A 21,911-nucleotide genomic window follows, 5' to 3' on the forward strand; every position below is an offset into this window, starting at 1 on the left:
TAAAATGTAAAGATATTTCTGACAGGAATGTATAATTAATTTCGGAAATGAGAATGGGAGAAATTTTTTTTTTTTATAACTGAGATGTCACCAAACACTAAGACTTTGAAGCAGACTTCTAACAAAAGCTTCTGTGTTCTGACTCCCCCTCCGAAGAAAGATTGGTGTTCTTAGGACTTAGAATCTTTTTTTTTCTCATGGTAAGAGGATTGTTTGTTGGATGGAGAGTTCAGGTAGGTTTTACTGTTCTTTTACCTTCCGGTTAATAAGTAAGGCATTGATGAAGCAGCCTTCCCCAAGTAATTTATGAGAAGGGCGGGTGCTATCTGACATCTGGACTTTGACACGTCTTCCAGGATGATGTGTATGGACTCATGCCAAGTGATTGCCCATATAACATGCAGCACAAAGTGCTAGGCTGCCTGGATTACAAGCAGTCCTCAAGCGGCCAGCTCTACAGATAGGTCACCTGAAGGAGGCCATTCTGTACCCTCATGAAGCCCACCAAGTTCTCCGAGCTGAGGCTTCCATACCCTGGTGTCCTCTCCCAGACTATCTGTTCACTTTCTGCCCCGCCCCCCCCAATATGACCAGTGCAGCAAATATTTTATCTGGTGGCTGCCCCCATTCAAGACACTTGAAGCAGGACTTCCCTGGTGTTGCAGTGGTTAAGCATCCGCCTACTAATAATGCAGGGGACATGGGTTCGAGCCCTGGTCCGGGAAGATCCCACATGCCGCGGAGCAACTAAGCCCGTGCACAAGTACTGAGCCTGCGCTCTACAGCCCATGAGCCACAACTACTGAGCCCATGTGCCACAACTGTTGAAGCCCACATGCCTAGAGCCCGTGCTCTGCAACAGGACAAGCCACCGCAATGAGAAGCCTGTGCACTGCAATGAAGAGTAGCCTCCGTTCACCGCAACTAGAGAAAAGCCCACGCGCAGCAACAAAGACCCAAGGCAGACAAAAATAAATTAAAAAAAAAAAAGGACTGAGGCATTACTCAGCCATAAAAAAGAACAAAATAATGCCCTTTGCAGCAACATGGATGGACCTAGAGATTCTCATACTGAGTGAAGTAAGTCAGAGAAAGGCAAATATCCTATGATATCGCTTATATGTGGAATGTAAAAAAAAAGGCTACAAATGAACTTATCTACAAAACCGAAATAGAGTTACAGATGTAGAAAATAAACTTATGATTACCAGGGGGTAATGGGGGGAGGGATAAATTGGAAGATTGGGATTGACACATACACACTACTATATATAAAACAGATAACTAATAAGGACCGACTGTATAGCACAGGGAACTCTACTTAATACTCTGCAATGGCCTATATGGGAAAAGAATCTAAAAAAGAGTGGATATATGTATTTGCATAGCAGATTCACTTTGCTGTACAGCAGAAACTAACACAACATTGTAAATCAATTATACCCCAATTAAAAAAAAAAAAGACACCGAGCATTACAAAGGCCCTCATCAGCCTTCTTGGCTGACCATGTAGACCAAGTCACCCATTAGTTAAATACCCATGCAAGAAACTGTAATTTAATTTGCCTTTAATTATAGTTAACTCTCTTGCTTCCAGCTCAACTGAGCCCCACCAAATCCACCTTGATTTTAGAGAAAGGGATGACTTTTTTCCCCTATCAATAAATTCTAACATTCTAAAATTCTCTACTTAGCTTAAAAGCTAGATTTGTGGGCCAAGGCTGGAGGTAATGATGCTATCATAACGGATACTTTTAGAATTTTGCTATGGCCTTTTAGAATATTTCTGATTAGAGAATTTGGGGTTAGGTATTTCTACAGTGGGAAAAAAAGCAATTGATATAAAAGGAAAAAAAAAGAATTTTACCTCAGAAATAAGTGAAATGTAGCATAAGTGACTGTTTGACCATTTACTATGATGCTGTCAAACTTAGGAATCAGATGTCACTTACATATTTTGAGCCTTGGACAGTTGTAGAGAAAGTACTCACTTATTTCATCAGGCAGTGCCAAAGACCAATTCTGTAGTAATGTAATGATACTTGTGGCACCTTATAGAATTCTTTTAATTTAAATTTTTTAAATTGACTCATTTTATATAGAATCAATTCTTCTAACATTTCCCTAATATTCTGTGGTGGTCTTCAAAAACTACTGATTATAATTTTTTATATTAGCCTTTGGAGATTTTACTGATGGGAACCAAAAGTAGGTTTCGTGAAAATCTCTGGCCTATACTCCTGAATAAATAACCACTGAAAACATACAGACATTCTGAAATTAAACACTCCAATTTTAGGGTTTTTTTTTTTTACCATTTTTAAATGATATGATCTCAATTATATTGCACATTTCCTTGTCTTTTAAATAATTTAACTCAGAGGACTACATGCCTAGCACAGTGTCTTATGTATGGGGGCATCTGCTATGTTGTAAATCTCCTTTCCTTTTAAGGGTGATACAGTATGTTATTTAAGGGATCGATGAAGTTTGAAGGTGTGTTTGTATTTATACTAAGCATTCCAGACTGTTATCTTTTTTTTTTTTTTTTTTTTTTTTTGCGGTACGCAGGCCTCTCACTGTTGTGGCCTCTCCTGTTGCGGAGCACAGGCTCCAGACGCGCAGGCTCAGCGGCCGTGGCTCACGGGCCCAGCCTCTCCGCGGCATGTGGGATCTTCCTGGACCGGGGCGCGAACCCGTGTCCCCTGCATCGGCAGGCGGACTCTCAACCACTGCGCCACCAGGGAAGCCCAGACTGTTATCTTTTTGTAATTGGTGATTATACTTTCTGCTTCCTCACTGTCTCACGCCACTGCTCAGAGCAAAGTAGTTTCTTCCTCATGTCAGATTTTCTGTGAACTCCTAGTAAGGCCAGAACTGCAGATCACCAGAGGAAATGAGATGACTAGCTTGAACATCATTAACCTCATTTTTGTACCCAGATCTCTCTGTAGACTCTGGCCAGCAGAGATCTGGGGGCTCTGATACCCAGCTGCGGGCTCGTACCTGTGTGTTTTGTGCAAGTACTTTTCTGTACACATTGTGAGTGTTCATCTCTCCTTTTCCCTCATAGCTCCTGACTTCAGCTTCCAAGATATGTCTCCCATGACACAGACAAGTAATTTCATCTCTCTGGGCCTCAGGTTCCTCATCCGTGAAATAGGGATGTTAGTAGTATCTACTTCCCAGGGTTGTTTTGAAGATAACTGAGTTAATATCTGTAAAGGTCTTAGAGCAGTCATGCATAGTAAGGGTTAAATAATTTTAAAAAAAGATTGACCACTGGATAAATGACTCTTTAAGGAAAGATCTGAGAAGATACTTCTCCTAGTAGAGGGTGATTTACACTTTCTTTTCTGGGGTAGGAATGGAGTAATTTGGAGGGATTTGTATCTGAAGGAGCAGAACTGAAAGGTATTACCTAAAATATCTGTAGAAAGTGCTGGCAGTGAGCCTGGGTCCTGACTGGATCAAGTAATATATGGAAAGATGTTCATAGCAGCTCCTCTGGGGGCTCTTCATAGTAGACCTTAAAAGGAGACAAGAGGAATAAACTGGAAATACATGGGGATGAAGGGAATTGGGGACAAAGCTTACGCCATGAGTTAGCAGTTATCTTCGGTTACCTAACAAAGGCTGAAAGAGAGTGATTCTCAGGGGAGATGATATATATATGTAAGTCACATACATAGATATATAAATCTTTTAACCACCTGTCTGTCATAGGTGTTTTTCTCAGCTTCTTCCGTGGAAAGGGGCCCTGGCCATCTGCTTTGTTAAAAGAAAGCCGGCAGCAGCTTCGTGTGGCATGTGCAGGGGATGCCCTGCTGACCACCGTGAAGCTTGGAAGCCCTTCGTGGTGCCCGCGGGCGCTTGTCGAGAGCCGGGGCGGGGGTGGGGTGGGGTGGGGTGCGGAGGACCCATGCCCGGGGCCCGCCTCGCCCACTGCTGCGGCTGCTGCGCGCACTGGCTGCCCAGCAACGGCGCTGGCGCGCGGCCGGGTGGCTCTTGGCTCCAACAGCTGGGCCGCCCTTTGCCCCGGCTCGCAGCCTGGTGGTAATTCGCTCTAGGCTCAGAGGGGCAGCCCTGTCAAACTGCAGCCTGTGTTTATCTTGTAATCCACAGACAAGAAGAAGGGAGGCAAATTCCAGCCTTTGAAGAAGTTGTTTGGCAAAAGGAAAAAGAAAGGCACGTCGACGGCCCAGGAGGCGTCTGCAGGGCGCAAGTGTCGCTCTCCCCCGAGTGTCAGCAATGGGACTTTCTCTTCCGACGAGGAGACCCTGGAGGACAGCCTGAGGTAATCACCCGCACTTTTTTTTCTGACCTTCAGCGGAGTTCCGGGGTGGGGAGTGGGGTCCCGAAGGAGGCAGAGCGGCATCATCATGGGCTCCACTTCTGGGAAGGTGGAGGACCGGGGTGCGAGTGCGCTCTGTGCGGAGACGTTACCTCGGGGAATTAGCATACGTGTCTGGCCTCACTTTGTGGGAGAGCATAGGGATGTGCGCCTTCATCTTGCTGCCCTCTCTGGGGGAGGAAGGCAGCAGCTCACTGCCTTGGCTCAACCCAAGCTCCTTGAGTTGGAGGAGACCATGTCCCCCTGTCCCATTGCCTGGCAAGGAGGAAGGGTGGTTCGTACACTAGGTTTTACACCCGCGTTGAGGATGCAAACTGCTGGGGCACAGGGTGTCACCCTTCATCCCCCTGGCCATGTCTAGCAACTTCCAGACCCTGCCTACAATGGGGCTTTTAGTTTCTGCTTCTTGTTCTCTCTCTCCTCCCCTCCCGTCTCCCTCTCGTCGTCCTTCTCCTCTCTCTCTCCTTCTCGTTGCTCTTTCCTCTTTTCTCTCTCTTTCTCTTCCTCTTAGAGCACAGGCACTACATCTGGCTGTTACCGTGTCAAGAACTCAGACAAGCAGGGTAAGGAGGTACTTTCTCACCTGAGTGCTGGGAGTTGAAGTCAGAGATGGTTACGTTCTGCTACTGACAGCTCAGAAGTCAGCTCCTCTGAGAAGCCCTTTCCCACTACCCGCTCTGATTCGTTTGCCCTCGACTGCGTGGCTCCCGCGAAGAACTTATTACTTTCTCTGGAAATGATTGATGGGCTAGTCTGTCTCTCTCACTCAGCTGCCAGTTCTGTGAAGCCAGGGACCAGGTTTTATTCAGCCTCACCTTAGGCACTCAAAAAGTGTTTCCTATGAATGACTGGCACTGCATTAAGTTGCCCTAGTACGTGTTGAAGGCATAGATGATGTAACCTGTGATATTCTCACTGTGTTTGAAGGACAAAGACGAAAACAGCCTCGGTGGTCTGTCTGTGAGTACAGTGTTGTCAACTACAGTTGAGCCCAGGTTACAGAATCCTCAGGCAAGCCGTGCACATTAAGCATTACAGTGCCCACAACAGCATTTGTTCGCCCTAAGTAATGCTGACTCTTTTCCTCCACAGGCCTATATTGGTTTTCCATTGTCTTTATTAGGGAAACTATTGAATTTAACCAAAGAGAACGATTTCACTGAAAGGAGAACACAGCTAGCACCAAACTAACCCAATTGTTGGAATGTTAGTATCAATATAGAATTGAGTATTGGCCAGCACGAATCAGGTTTGACTTTACTTTGGTTTCTTCCCTTGCAAAATAAGAATGTGAACGTTTTTTGCTTCACAGCATCAGAATGAGGTACAGATACTAAAATGTGACCAAGCAGCAGTTCAAGGCAAAATCTGAGATCAAGTTTGGAAAGTTCTCCTTTGGAAGGACTGTCCTATGAAAACACAACTTGTCCTTTTTATAACAGGTTATGGTTTTGTCAAGTCTCTGATTTCTTGCTGAATTTTATTAGACTCTTAGAAGACCCTAGACCCTTGTTCTCTTCCCATTTAAGTGGTATTCTGTTTACCCCTTGGGGTTTTCCTTAAGGTTTTAAGTTTTAAAACTTAAAGATTTTAAGATTTGCCTTGGGGAAATCTACATTGGATCAAACAGCTACATTTCCATTAAATGTAGGTAATGTTACCTGTTCTTATTGATAAACCTATATTTATGAGACATATACTATATTTTAATTATTTAATACTTATTTGTATAATACAGAAAGCTAGAAGGATAAGCTTGGGACGATGAGTTTAAAAAAGGCTCTTTAAATGTTTTTAAAATTAAAAAAATAGGAAAACAGAAGTTGCTTAAAATATATATTCCCTCTTCCTACTCAGAAACTTCCAATTGAAAAATAATTCCGCCCACAAAGTAAATATTACATGCATCACTTACAGTATGGCTGAACTTTTGATTATTCGCCCTATTTACAGATGGAGAAAATGAAAAATGTTGCTTCCAACCATTCTTATTTTCAGTTCACTGTTCAATTAACAGATACGTTACTTCACATTGCGTAAGGATTCAAAAAATGTCTGTGCCTTTTATTGCTATTTCCAAAATGGGCAGCTCTCACTACAGCACAAAAGTCAAAATTCCATTAACATGATATCTGGTGGAGGTTCCAAGGAGGCAGATTTCAGCCCAATGTGAGGGAAAATTTCTTAATTACTAGAGCTGCTTAAAAATGGGGAGGCTGGGTATGTGCCAGAGGCATTGGAACTGATGAAGGGCACTTCTGCACTAGGTGAGAATTTAAAGGAGCTGAACTTTAACATGCTGTCAAACTCTAAGAATCTGTAATTCTAGAAATGTCTCCATGGCCAAAAATAGCTCTTTATTGATCTCCTTCTGCCTGAAATTTCTCATTTCCTTTGGGTTTCAAAGCATTCTGTTCTCTCTAGGTTAGAAGCCTTTATTTCTCCTAGGCTACTACTTTTAAATTATACATGCCTATGGGAAAAGCAAAACAGTAAAACGTGATCAGTTTTTAACAATTGAATGTGACTTCCTTTAGTAACTAAATACAGCTAATATTGTGTTTCCCAAAGTGTGTTGAATAGATGTTAAATTTAAAAGGGGGAGAGGGTCAGTTTGACAAAGAGATCTGGGAAATCCTGGACCAAAATGAATTAAATAGGATTCTTTACATGGGACTTTTCAGATCTGTTACTATGCCAGTGTGCCCTGGGAATTTCAGAGAAGAGGGATGTAGTTTGCAGCATTTCCAAGATTTAACCACAAACTTTTGTTTCACAGAGAATATCCATTGGTGTATATTAAAGCTACCACGTATTAAACTTAATACAGTGTGTTTTGCATAGGTGAATTCCTGTAATATTTACCGTGACTCTGAGATTGACATTATTATTCCCATTTCAAAGATGAGAAAACTAGGGCTAGAGAATGACTTGCTAGTAAGTTGCTGAGCCACTATTCAAGCAGTAACGAGTGCATTGCTGCTATTCTGCCTCTGTATTCTGCTGCGGCCGTACTAGGGAGCTAGTCATATGGCCCTGAGTTGTCCTGCTGGTCCTGGGTCACCAGGCTCAGGTATCTTCCTGCCTTCAGCTGCCTGATGGAGGCTCTGCTACTTATTGGGACACCACTTGTCCTACTTCCAATTTCTGCCTAACACCTGGCATTTACTGTGATCATGAATAGCTACAGCACTTTACAGTAAGCGCCAGCTGTAAGCATGGTGAGAACCGAAGGGGCTTCACGGAGGGTGAGCTCACTGTGGGGCTGGAGCAGATAGGAAGGGGCTCAGGAATGAGGAGAACTTGAGCTGTCTCCCAACAAGGGACAGGACTTGGAGTGCTGAGAGGCAAGGCACGGGTGTTTCAGATCAGGAATGGCATGAGCAGAGACTTTCACACAAGAATGAGTGTGACGCGCATAGAATAGGAGGAAACTTTCCAAATCATTGTGTGAGGCCAGTGTTACCCTAACACCAAAACATCACACACAAAAGAAAACTACGGACCAATAGCTCTTATGAATAAAGACATAAAAAATCCCAGACAAAATACTAGCAAACTGAATCCGCAAACATATAAAAAAGGATTCTACACCATGACCGAATGGGATCTAAGCCAGGAGTACAAGATTCGTTTTATATACAAAAATCAATCAATATAACACACCATGTTAACAAAATAAACGACAAAAACCACATGATCATCTCAGTTGATGTAGAAAAAAGCATTTGACAGAATCCAACACCCTTACATGATAAAAACACTCAAAACTGGGAATGGAAAGGAACTTCTTCAACTTGATAAAGGACATCTACAAAAATCCACAGCTAATATTATACTAAATGGTGAAAGAATGAATGTGTTCCCCTTGAGATCAGGAAAAAGACAAGAATGGCTATTCAACACTGTACTGTACTATACCATAGGTTATAGCTAGGACAGTTAGGCAAGAAAAAGAAATAAAAGGCATCAATTTTGGGAAGGAAGAAATAAAAGCTATCTATTTGCAGATACCATGATCCTGTATATAGAAAATCCTAAGGAATCCACAAATAAACCATTTGACTAATAAAGTTGAAATAGACTGCAAAATACGAGATTAGGGTTTTTGCATTTCAATGTACCTACTTCTCCTGAGGAGAGTGCAGGCTTCCCACAGCCCTCCTGTTAGTCCCACTGGCCCTCCAACCAGCCAAGGGAGCTCGTCTCCCCTGTGTTGGACCCCAGGACTGGGGCACCCAATATGTGGCTTGAACCCCTCACTCCCCAGGGAGGTTCTCTGCCCGTATAATCTGCCTTTCCCTCTGAAACCCCTCCCTGGGATGCAGGTTCTGACCTGATCACTTCACACCCATTAGGAAGGCTATAATAAAAAAGACAGACAATAGTACGTGTTGGTGAGGATGTGGAGAAATTGGAACCCTCAAACATTGCTGGTAATGTAAAATGATGCAGCCACTTTGGAAAACACTTTGACAGCTCCTCAAAATGTTAAACATAGAGCTACCATATGACCCAGCAATTCCACTCCTAGGTATATACCCAAGAGGAATGAAAATATATGTCCACACAAAAACTAGTTTACAAATGTTCACAGCGGCATTATTCATAATAGCCCCAAAGTGGAAACCATCCAAATGTCCATCAAAAGATGAATGGATAAATACAACATGGCGCATGTCCATACAATGAAATATTATTTGGGAATGGAAAAGAATGAAATCCTGATACATGGTATAACATGGATAAACTTTGAAAACAATACGTTAAGTGAAAGAAGCCAAATTAAAAAATACCACCTATTATATGATTCCATTTATATGAAATGTTCCAAACAGGCAAATACACAGAGACAGAAAGATTAGCGGTTGCCAGGTGCGTGGTAGGGTGGGGGTGACTGCTGATGGGTACCTGGTTTCTTTGGGGTTATAAAAATCTTCTAAACTTAGGTGACAGTGATGGTTGCCCAATTTTGTGAATATACTAAAAATCATTTAAATGTACCCTTTAAAAGGGTGAATTTTATGGTTTTGGAATTGCATCTCAAAAAGATTTTGTTTCTTTATTTTTTAGGTTTTTTTTAAATATATATATAGCAGGTTCTTATTAGTCATCAATTTTATACACATCAGCGTATACATGTCAATCCCAATCACCCATTTCATCACACCGCCATCCCCACCTCCTGCCACTTTCCCCCCTTGGTGTCCACACATTTGTTCTCTACATCTGTGTCTCAACTTCTGCCCTTCAAACTGGTCCATCTGTACCATTTTTCTAGGTTCCACATATATGCATAAATGTATGATATTTATTTTTCTCTTTCTGACTTACTTCACTCTGTGTGACAGTCTCTAGATCCATCCACGATTTTACAAATGACTCAATTTCATTCCTTTTTATGGCTGAGTAATATTCCATTGTATATATGTACCACAACTTCTTTATCCATTCGTCTGTCGATGGGCATTTAGGTTGCTTCCATGACCTGGCTATTGTAAATAGTGCTGCAACGAACATTGGGGTGCATGTGTCTTTTTGAATTATGGTTTTCTCTGGGATATGCCCAGTAGTGGGATTGCTGGATCATATGGTAATTCTATTTTTAGTTTTTTAAGGAACCTCCAAACTGTTCTGCATAGTGGCTGTATCCATTTACATTCCCACCAACAGTGCAAGAGGGTTCCCTTTTCTCCACACCCTCTCCAGCATTTGTTGTTTGTAGATTTTCTGATGATGCCCATTCTAACTGGTGTGAGGTGATCCCTCATTGTAGTTTTGATTTGCATTTCTCTAATAATTAGTGATCTTGAGCAGCTTTTCATGTGCTTCTTGGCCATCTGTATGTCTTCTTTGGAGAAATGTCTATTTAGGTCTTCTGCCCATTTTGGGATTGGGTTGTTTGTTTCTTTAATATTGAGGTGCATGAGCTGTTTATATATTTTAGAGATTAATCCTTTGTCTGTTGATTCGTTTGCAAATATTTTCTCCCATTCTGAGGGATGTCTTTTTGTCTTGTTTATGGTTTTCTTTGCTGTGCAAAAGCTTTTAAGTTTCATTAGGTCCCATTTGTTTATTTCTGTTTTTATTTCCAGTACTCTAGGAGGTGGATCAAAAAAGATCTTGCTGTGATTTATGTCAAAGGGTGTTCTTCCTATGTTTTCCTCTAAGAGTTTTATAGTATCTGGTCTTACATTTAGGTCTCAAATCCATTTTGAGTTTATTTTTGTGTATGGTGTTAGGGAGTATTCTAATTTCATTCTTTTACATGTAGCTGTCCAGTTTTCCCAGCACCACTTATTGAAGAGACTGTCTTTTCTCCATTGTATACCCTTGCCTCCTTTGTCATAGATTAGTTGACCATAGGTGCGTGGGTTTATCTCTGGGCTTTCTATCTTGTTCCATTGATCTGTGTTTCTGTTTTTGTGCCAGTACCATATTGTCTTGTTTACCGTAGCTTTGTAGTATAGTCTGAAGTCAGGGAGTGTGATTCCTCCAGCTCCATCTTTTCCCCTCAAGACTGCTTTGGCTATTCGGGGTCTTTTGTGTCTCCATACAAATTTTAAAATGATTTGTTCTAGTTCCATAAAAAATGCCATTGCTAATTTGGTAGGGATTGCATTGAATCTGTAGATTGCTTTGGGTAGTAGAGTCATTTTCACAATATTGATTCTTCCCATCCAAGAACATGGTATATCTCTCCATCTGTTTGTATCATCTTTAATTTCTTTTATCAGTGTCTTATAGTTTTCTGCATACAGGTATTTTGTCTCTCTAGGTAGGTTTATTCCTAGGTATTTTATTCTTTTTGTTGCAATGGCAAATAGGAGTGCTTCCTTAATTTCTCTTTCAGATTTTTCATCATTAGTGTATAGGAATGCAAGAGATCTGTGCATTAATTTTGTATCCTGCTGCTTTACCAAATTCATTGATTAGGTCTAGTAGTTTTCTGGTGGCATTTTTAGGATTCTCTATGTATAGTATCATGTCATCTGCAAACAGTGACAGTTTTACTTCTTCTTTTCCAATTTGTATTCCTTTTATTTCTTTTTCTTCTCTGATTGCCATGGCTAGGACTTCCAAAACTATGTTGAATAATAGTGGTGAGAGTGGACATCCTTGTCTTGTGCCTGATCTTAGAGGAAATGCTTTCAGTTTTTCACCATTGAGAATGATGTTTGCTGTGGGTTTGTCGTATATGGCCTTTATTGTGTTGAGGTAGGTTCCCTCCATGCCCACTTTCTGGAGAGTTTTTATCATAAATGGGTGTTGAATTTTGTCAAAAGCTTTTTCTGCATGTATTGAGATGATCATATGGTTTTTATTCTTCAATTTGTTCATATGGTGTACACATTGATTGGTTTGCGTATATTGAAGAATCCTTGCATCCCTGGGATAAATCCCACTTGATTATGGTGTATGATCCTTTTAACGTGTTGTTGGATTCTGTTTGCTAGTATTTTATTGAGGATTTTTGCAGAGGAAAATTGCAGGATTCATGATATTGGTCTGTAATTTTCTCTTTTTTGTAGTATCATTGTCTGGTTTTGGTATCAGGGTGATGGTGGCCACATAGAATGAGTTTGGTAGTGTTCCTTCCTCTGCAATTTTTTGGAAGAGTTTGAGAAGGATGGGTGTTAGCTCTTCTCTAAATATTTGATAGAATTCACCTGTGAAGCCATCTGGTCCTGGACTTTTGTTTGTTGGAAGATTTTTCTTTTCTTTTTTTTTTTGTTTTGAGGTACGTGGGCCTCTCAGTGTTGTGGCCTCTCCTGTTGCGGAGCACAGGCTCCGGACGTGCAGGCTCAGCGGCCATGGCTTACGGGCCTAGCCGCTCCGCGGCATGTGGAATCTTCCTGGACTGGGGCACGAACCCATGTCTCCTGCATCGGCAGGCGGACTCTCAACCACTGTACCATCAGGGAAGCCCCTGTTGGAAGATTTTTAATCACAGTTTCCACTTCATTACTTGTGATTGGTCTGTTCATATTTTCTATTTCTTCCTGGTTCAGTCTTGGAAGATTATACCTTCCTCAGAATTTGTCCATTTCTTCCAGGTTCTCCATTTTATTTGCATAGAGTTGCTTGTAGTAGTCTCTTAGGGTGCTTTGTATTTCTACGGTGTCTGTTGTAACTTCTCCTTTTTCATTTCTAATTTTATTGATTTGAGTCCTCTCCCTCTTTTTCTTGATGAGTCTGGCTAATGGTTTATCAATTTTGTTTATCTTCTCAAAGAACCAGCTTCTAGTTTTATTGATCTTTGACATTGTTTTCTTTGTTTCTATTTCATTTATTTCTTCTCTGATCTTTATGATTTCTTTCCTTCTACTAACCTTGGGTTTTGTTTGCTCTTCTTTCTCTAGTTCCTTTAGGTTTAAGGCTAGATTGTTTATTTGAGATTTTTCTTGTTTCTTGAGGTACGCTTGTATAGCTATAAACTTCCCTCTTAGAACTGCTTTTGCTGCATCCCATAGGTTTTGGATCGTCATGTTTTCATGGTCATTTGTCTCTAGGTATTTTCTGATTTTCTCTTTGATTTCTTCAGTGATCTCTTGGTTATTTAGCAACATATTGTTTAGCCTCCATGTGTTTTTTTTTTTTACGTTTTTTTTCCCCTGTAATTTATTTCAAATCTCATAGCATTATGGTCAAAAAAGATGCTTGATATGATTTCAGTTTTATTCAATTTACTGAGGCTTGATTTGTGACCCAAGATGTGATCTATCCTGGAGAATGCTCCATGCACACCTGAGAAGAAAGTGTAATCTGCTGTTTTTGGATGGAATGTCCTATAAATATCAGTTAAATCTATCTAGTCTGTTGTGTCATTTAAAGCTTCTGTTTCCCTATTTATTTTCATTTTGGATGATTTGTCCATTGGTGTAAGTGAGGTGTTAAAGTCCTCCACTATTATTGTGTTATTGTCGATTTCCTCTTTTAGAGCTGTTAGCAGTTGCCTTATGTATTGAGGTGCTCCTATGTTGGGTGCATATATATTTATAACCCTGCTGCTGGGGGGCTGTAACTGTTGGGGAGAGTGGGCCCGCTGTGGAGATGACGGGGCTCCGCCGAGCAACCTTCCCTGCCGGCCTTCCCAGCCGTCCCGGAGCTGGTCATAGCACACTGCTGCAGTGGAAGTGCGCCTGGTGGCGGCCGGTCACCAACCATGGGTCAGTCCCCTGCCGGCCCCACCCCCGGCCCCGCCCACCCCTTTGGGGACCACCCCCCCCCCCCCCCCCCGCACCCGCCCGCGGAGACGCGGAGGAAGAAGCGAGGGGCGGAGGGAGGGCTGGGGGAGGGGTCAGGAGGAACAGGGAGCGGGAAAGATCCGCTGGGGCCGCCAGCACAGCCAGACCCACCGCCGGGTTGAATCCTCCGGGCGGACTGCGCGGACCCCATCCGTTTAAGATGTTTTTTAAGAAAGGAATAAATGTAGCCTTGATGAGGTTATACCTGGCTGAGGTGGTTAAGTTCATGTTGGCAGGAGAGACAAGGGGCGTATTTTCCTCCTCTAAAACCCTAAAATAGGAGGTAGGAATTTGAGGTGGAACAGAAAGGGATAATTTTGAAGTAGGACATAGGTGCAGAGTGTAACAGGCTAGCTTGGAAGGGTAAGCAGCTGCTCCCATTTACTTGAGGGTTTTGTGCCCTGCATTGGGGGGTCCATGGGCATCTTGATAGCAGAGAGAGGACCTGGGGAAAGATACAGGTCATGTTTGAGGCTGCCTACTTGAAATATGTGCCTCTGGCTGACCCCACACCCCTGCCCCCCCAATAATGTAAATTGTATGAGACCCTTATTCAGTAGTCTCTCCCCGCCACCAGCACACACAGTTACAGACAAACACACACGCGCGTGCGCACACCAGTGTTAAAATTTCAGGTCGTTTTTAGTGCTGATCCAGTACCTTCACAAGTGCAGTTAGTGTTAGAGGTATGACTGGACTCCAGGTCAGCTGATTTTGCACATGGTAATCCTTTCGTCTAGAACAGCCCCACCCCCATCTCCACCTCCTTCCCCCAGCTAATTCCTCTTCATCCTTCAGTTTTCTGCGCAAATGCACCTTCCTCGAGGGAGCAAGCTTTCTCTGGCCCCCTGAGCCTAGATCAGGACCCCTGCCACCAATGTTCACACAACTTCCATAAAAGCAGGCCTGCATGCCTTGCCTTTCATCGTATTTCCAGCCTCTAGCACTGTGCCCGGCACATAGCAGGCATTCAGTAATTATTCATTGAATGAATGAGTACATAAATCCTGCCCTTGTTACCGTACTGACTCTTCCTATTGTACCAGTCAGTGTTCGTCTAATTCATCCTTCAGTTTCCTTCATCATGATGAAGAGTATCGCTGTCCCTCTGACCTGCTGGAAAAGGAAAATTACACGGTTGGTGTAGTGAGACAGCATGTCACCAGTGAAATTACAGTGAAGCTCAGGCTCCCTGATTACCGTGTGTGCTTAGGTCCCTTGGCCTTGCTGCTTTTCAGAAGATGAAGTCAGAAAAGACTTATTTTACTTGATCATTTATCCTCTATCCATAGGAACCTGGAATGTGCTGAAATTGAACAGGGAGTAGAGAAGAGGTACAAAAGCATTAAATGCATGAAAATTAGGACTAAGCAGGAGAACAAATAGAGCTGGGCTGAGTAAGTCTGGGCGAAAGAAGGATGATGAATCAGTTTCAGCAATTATTGGAGATACAAGATGTGGGAGAGCAGCAGATCATGAGCTAGGGGGGGGTCCTCTTGTGAATACAGGTGCTTTCACTCATGAGCTGTGTGACCTTAACCAAGCCAGCCTCTTTATCTGTTAAATGGATATGCCGTCTTCAAGGATTATTATGAGGACAAAAAAATGCACATGACATTACACTATCTGCTATAAAAAAGCACTTTACAAATGCAGGACATAATATTACTACTGAGATAAAGAGGTTGTCGATAACTAGCTTTCTATTTCCAGAGCATAGACCAAGACTAAATTGATTCCAACAGTGGCTAGAGAGGTTTTTTTTTTTTAATAAATTTATTTATTTTTATTTATTTACTATTTTTGGCTGTGTTGGGTCTTCGCTGCTGTGCGTGGCTTTCTCTAGTTGTGGCGAGCAGGTGCTACTCTGTTGCAGTGCGTGGGTGTTGCAGTGTACCGGCTTCTCATTGCGGTGGCTTCTCTTTTTGCAGAGCACGTGGGCTTCAGTAGTTGTGGCTCGTGGGCTCTAGAGCAGAGGTTCAGTAGTTGTGGCCCACGGGCTTACTTGCTCCACGGGCATGTGGGATCTTCCTGGACCAGGGATCGAACCCGTGTCCCCTGCATTGACAGGCAGATTCTTAACCACTGCGCCACCAGGGAAGCCTGGCTAGAGAGGTTTATGAAAACATCTTTCTCCAGGTGGGGCATCTGAGGAGTGGAACAGATAGCGTGGAAGCCCGTGGAACCCCTACAGAGTGTTAGAGGCAGGCTAGACGATTGCTCGTCCTACGTGATCTAGGCATGGGACTGAGCTAAGGGGCTGAAGTAGATGATCCTTTGACTTCCAGTTCTGAGAATCTGTGTTTTAAGATTCCAGACTTTCTTCCTCTTCCTTGAATTTTTTATGACGTATCCTGTTTCTATTGTAATTATTAGGTGATTTGGTACTCTATAGCCTATTGAGTACCAAATATTTTCATAAACGACCAGAGTCCAGGATGAACCTCCAAGACGCCACACAAAGTGTAATCTGACTTCAGGCTCTTCCAGCAACTCTAGTTTGTTTGATGAGGATAGTTAATTGCTTTTTAGCATTTCATTTGAATGAGACTCACGGATCTGCTTAGGAAGAAAAATGCTGATCAATTACAATTGCCCCTGTTGTCATGGAAACAAGCTGCAATTGGACTATAATTATATTTCCTTATTCCTGAAGTGAATCCCTAATCATTGCCATGGTAATTACCCAATATCTATGGTCCCAAATTACATGATGCTTGTCCAAAAAAGACAAAGGAGAAGTAGAAGGGCTGGCCTGAGACATGTGTTAACTGTGCAGCTGCAGAGAGCCTTCTCCTTTTTTGGGTGGGGAGAATTTCCCTCTGTAGGCTCATACTCCAAGGTTAGATGATGTCAGTGGGTCTTAGATGTGCCCAGAGTTTAGAGTAGTGGCTAGAAGACTGTATCAGGTAGGATGATTTCAGTTGTAACAGAAAACACTTCTACTGGTATCTTTCTTCAACAGTAAGGAAATATATTATCTGATTCCTGATAGTCTGGAAGACTTTCCAAGTTCCAAGGTCCATTAATGAAGCAACCCAGCAACATCAGCAAGATCCAGTCTGATTCCTTTTTTTCTCTCGTATTTTCAGGGAGTAGGCTCTTGTCCTCAGGCTTGTTTCCTCATAGCTCCAAGATGGCTGCCACTGCTCCAGGTGTCACATGCAGACGACACAGACCAGGAACGGAAAGGGGATCGTCCCTGTCCTGTGTCACATTTTATTCATGAGGAGACCTTGCCCAGAAACGCCTCCCCCAGCAAACTTTCCCTCCCTTTTCATTGTTCCTTTCACAGCAGACCCCACTGCAAACAGTAGTTCCAGACAACAGAACTTAAAATGAAGATGGCTCTGCTTGACTCCTCCCTGCGCTCCTTAGCACTAACTGCGCAGTGGGTGAAGGATGGGATAGCATGTCTAAGGGATAACTTTGTTTTGCTTTCCTTCTCACCTTCTCTCTTTACTGTCACCTTCCAGTGCCTAAGCTCCAGGCCACAGGCCCATCACACACCCTCTGTCTGATCTCTACCACTTCTGCAGATAAGCATGGGCATAGGGCACTGGACCTGGGCTTGGACATCCTAGGAGCATGGGGCGTGTCATCCTTCGCTCTCAGGCAGCAGCATATGCCACCAAGAGAGAAAGGCAGCCTCTTGGGGGAGAAGTGATATCAGAACACCAGAGAACTGTTCAAATGAGCTGTCCATGCAGAGGGGCTAGGTGGGAAAGGAGAATCCAAAGGAGATCCAAAGGCATAGTGTGATGGCTGTTTTTGGTCATTCAGCTGTTAGCATGTGGTTCTTCTTCTCAACAGCACCCACATCTCCTTTCAGGGAATCAACTTTGCGTCGCTGTGTGCCCTTATGACAGGACGTAGTGCCTGCTTCCTAGGACAGAAGCCAAAAGGGCCAGATCTTTTACTTGCCCTCCCGCTGAAGCCTGGCATGAGCATGTGACCCAGCCTGGCCCATCAGTCTTTGTCTCCCAGGGCTCTGACTTGGCAGGTGGGTCCAGGAAGTAAGGACACAACCACGAGAGCAGCCTGTAACTGGGCTCTTTGCACCATGTGATGGCCGCTGTGGTTCCTGATGCCTAGACCTCTAGACCTTCCTTTACCCCTGTCTTTCTCCAAGCTTTGACTCTAGCTTTCATTGTTCTTTGAGCCCTCACTGTTCATCTAGTAGATTTTCTTTTGGTTGAATGAGACAAAGTTAGTTTCTGTTAACTTGCAGCAAAGAGCTATAACTGACACGGAATGAAACCTGAAAAACTTGGTGGGTGAGAGAGATGGCATGAAATAGAAGGTGGGAAACAAAGCCTGGAGCAATTCCCTGGTTTGAGTTGAAAAAGAGGCCTGGAAGGAACCTTTAAAGGTGCTGAACATCCTGACTTGCCCACCCTTTGGCTTCTCAGAACTTTCTCTGATGGCCTCCTACATAGGCCTGCCCTCCCTGAACAATACCCACCATCAGAAAATGTTCCCCCTCCTCCCATCAGTATGTTTTCATCATGCTTTCACTCCCTCAGTGACCTCTCCATGGGAAACACATCTGGTTAACTACCCTTCAGGGTTAATCCTTTACTCATCCATTGAAAAAAAACTTATTCACAAACTTTATTTGGTAAAGTTCTGTGGGAGAAACAAAGATAACAGATGTGATCCCTGCCCTCACGCAACTCCTAGTACTGTGGTGGAGACAAGATGATACCATTATCATTATTAGAATCACGTCTGTGGAGCATTTTACAACATGCAAAGCACTTTTATTTTACCTCTCATTTAAGGCATGATTATAGTAACCATAACATAGACATGTATGTAATAAGAGATGCATGCATAGGGCTTTCAGTGGGAGAAAAGATCCCCTTCTTCCAGGGAAACAGGAAAGGCTGTGTGGGGGTTGATAAGATGTGAGCTGGACCTTGAAGGATGGGTAGGACCTGAACTGAGAGATTGGCATTGGGCAGTCCATCCATGGGGAGGAAGAGCCCATGCAGTGATAGAGCCCAGAGAGGGTATTTGGGGAACTGAATGGTTGGGTTTGCCTTACAGGATGTTTGAAGTAGGGTGACATTTGATAATAATAGGTAACACTTCTATAAGAACTTAACTCATTTAATCCTAACAAAAGCTCCATGAGGTAGGTCCTATTATCATCCTCATTTACAGGTAAGGAAACTGAGGCACCTGGAGGTTTAGTGACGTGCCCAAGGCCACACAGCTAGAAGTGGGAGAACCAGGTTTCACAAGGAGGCACACTGGCCTGAGTTTGAGCACTAAATCCCTGCACTGCATGGACTCTGTTTCATAGAGCCAGAGTGGTTCAGTGTCCTTAAATGCCAAACATGAAGAGCATTAAATGCCAAGCAACCGTTACAGCTTCATCTGGTAGGACTTTGGCAAAAAGAGGTTTGGCACTAGAGGCTTCTGAGCTGGCCAAGTAATTGCTTGAAGATTGATGTAGGATTTGAGAGGAAGTGGAATTGGAGAGGACTTCAGTTGGAGACCATTTACAGGTGTCAATCATATTACAGAAATGAGCAGAGGATCCTCTGAGGGCAGTCGAAAGGCTAGCGAGTATTACATCACTGTCCCCCTGGTTTCAGTTCTGTCTTGATCAAGTCTCTCCAGGGCCTGAGCTCCCAGGGCCTTAGCTTCTTTGTCCGAAAGGATTCCAGTCGTGGCCTCCGTGATCACAGAGTCAGCAGAGACTGCTGGCTGTGCCAGGGCTGCCACCTGCCAGAGCTGCCGCTGCCCTGGATTCGCAGCTCCCTCTCTTGATGCTCATTTCCATTAGAGACCCACTAGAGATGTGATGAGCAGCTCTCCGGGCCTCCAAGCACAGTCGTGGAGGAGTGTGGCAGGCAGAATCCAGTGCTAGCCTAAAATGGGTCTGGGAGCTCAGGATTTGCAGTCCTACTCATTGATTTCTGTATCGTTTTTGAAGGATTTCTGCCTGTGAAAGGACAGATCATGTTACTCACTAAGGTCTTTTGCACAATACCTTTCCCCTAACCTGGGTCTGACCTTACTTACAAAATAATATAGCACAGAACCTGAGGGATGATAGTAACACAGAAATAGGAAAGATTGGAGTTTTGTGGGAAACGCTTGATGAGTTTGGTTTTGTTCATGTTGAGTTTGCAGAGACAGTGGGCTGGAGACACGTGGCTAGAAGAGAGTGTAGTATTGGAGTTAGATAGACAGTTATTAAAAGTGATTGTTGAAGCCCAAGGAGTAGCCTCAGGTTGTTCTACTCTCTCTGCCTTTGGAAAGATAACCATAGAAGTCAGTGAAGAGTTGAGGAGAAGATGCAAAGCTGGCCTCCATGGGCTGCTTAGAAGCCTCTGATTAGATGTTTGGAATCCCAACCTCTCTGCCTATAACAATATCATCAATGACAACAACAACAAAACCTTTCTTTGCATAAAGGCCCCAGGAACTTCTGCTCTTTGGACCTCTAAGTCCAAACGGACCATTTTTCTGGCATCTGTAAGTCATGGCTCTGCGATTCTTCTCTAAGCTTATGAAAACTCTTCCTCAGAGCCCCATGTTGTTCCAGATTTCCCAAGTGGACCTCTTTTCCTCTCCTTCTAGAGTTTGCTTTTCCCACATGTGCTTGACATTTGACCTCAGGTCTTGTTTACATTAAGATGTCTGTTAAATGACTGTATTGACAATCCTTCAGTTACAAGTTAAAAATCTGGGGGATTTTAGAGGCCTTTCTATATCTCACTATCGATCAAGAGGCTACTCCGTGTTCTAAGCATCACAAGAAAAGGTTCCCACACAGCAAGTCCCATTTCTTCCATCTGAGCAGATAGTCTGAGGGTAAGTTGCAGCACTGAGGCTCAGAGGCCCCTCGCCTCTTGACCCACTCATAGTAAATGGAAGGGGGGAGAATTGGCCTACTGTGCAATCAGTTGTGAAAGATCTTTAAATGTCAAGAGTAAAGAAGTCCAGATGAACTCGGTTAAGGTACAATTTGTGGTAAATTGCCCCTCCATCTCCTAATCATGCAGTTTATAGTTCCCAGCTGGTTAAGGACAAATATTCCCACCGAGCTCTTTGTTCACTAGAACATAATTTCAAGCTGTGATCGCCACACGTGGGCTATTCAGTTTCCATTCCAACCCTGCCTGAAAATCTGGAACTTTGGGCAACCTTCTTACCCACTCTTTGTCTCAGCTTCCCCTTCAGAGAAAAGGAAATAATCTACATTGTAGAGTTGTTTGGAGCCGACATTGGTAACCATGATGACCGAAGATCTAAAGTGACACAAATTGCAAAGGATGTAATGTTAACTTGCATTATGTAAACTGAATTATTTAGAAGAGAGTGTTCATTAGTGTAACTAATAAACCAATGACCATTCTCCTGTACTGTTTCTTCTCAGAGCTTTAAAAACCAAATATAGGAAGAAAAAGGTACAAATGTTTTTTATCACTTTGAAAAGTAATCCTCTTAAGAACAATGGCCTTATCAAAAAGTAGGTTCTGGGGCTTCCCTGGTGGTGCAGTGGTTGAGAGTCCGCCTGCCGATGCAGGGGACACAGGTTCGTGCCCTGGTCCGGGAAGATCCCACATGCTGCGGAGCGGCTGGGCCCGTGAGCCATGGCCGCTGAGCCTGCGCGTCCAGAGCCTGTGCTCCGCAACGGGAGCGGCCACAACAGTGAGAGGCCCGCGTACCGCAAAAAAAAAAAAAAAAAAAAAAAAAAAAAAATTGGTACTCAGTCTTTCCAAGTAGGTCTAAACTTGGTCGGGAACCTGCCTGCTGCATTTCTGTAATTCAGTTCAGAGGTACAGCTGGCGGCCCATTTCCCCCAGTACTGCCTCTTCTTTCTTGCCCTAGGTCACTGATAAAACCTCCAGGTGGAACCCCTTTCTGGGGAGGGGAGAGGGAAAAGTGGGGCTCTCTCACCCTGAGAGAGCTGCCTGTGTGCCTGGCATCATGGAAATGTGCCTGCCTTGCCTTATGGGGAGTGTGTGATTCTGCCCCTGTGTGTTCCTTCCCAGAGGTAACTTAATTTCCAAAATCAAGTAAGGAACAGTTGGTGTCTGCTGCTTCCTCTTGCTGAAGTTCACCTGGCCTATACCTCACAGTCAGAAGTCCAGATTTCCTTGAAGTCCAACCTTTCAACTGAAAAGTGTTTATTGTTGGGTACCTACCACCTATAAGTTGCCCAATGCATGACACCCATTAGAATCTCCTTAACACACATTTCCCCTCCTCTTCTCTGAATTCCTAGACTCTCGACAGAGAGACTCTTTATTCCTGTAGTCCCTATAGCAATTCCAGCCCTCATCAAG

The 21,911-nt window shown here is 43.5% G+C and overlaps 1 protein-coding gene across 3 annotated transcripts in view; it reads left to right on the forward strand.

Moving 5' to 3' along the window:
* Window positions 1–21,911, forward strand: part of CRACD (capping protein inhibiting regulator of actin dynamics) — a 271,734-nt gene that overhangs the window by 209,080 nt on the left and 40,743 nt on the right. For all 3 annotated transcript variants that reach the window (XM_079920857.1, XM_079920858.1, XM_079920856.1), the window contains one exon: window positions 4,126–4,297. Coding sequence is in view for 1 of the 3 variants with exons in the window: in XM_079920856.1 (XP_079776982.1) it covers window positions 4,126–4,297 (172 nt within the window). In the remaining 2 variants the exon portion in view is untranslated. The remainder of the gene's footprint in view (window positions 1–4,125; window positions 4,298–21,911) is intronic.

This window comes from Stenella coeruleoalba (genome assembly GCF_951394435.1).
Source record: "Stenella coeruleoalba genome assembly, chromosome: 4".
Taxonomy (NCBI): domain Eukaryota; kingdom Metazoa; phylum Chordata; class Mammalia; order Artiodactyla; family Delphinidae; genus Stenella; species Stenella coeruleoalba.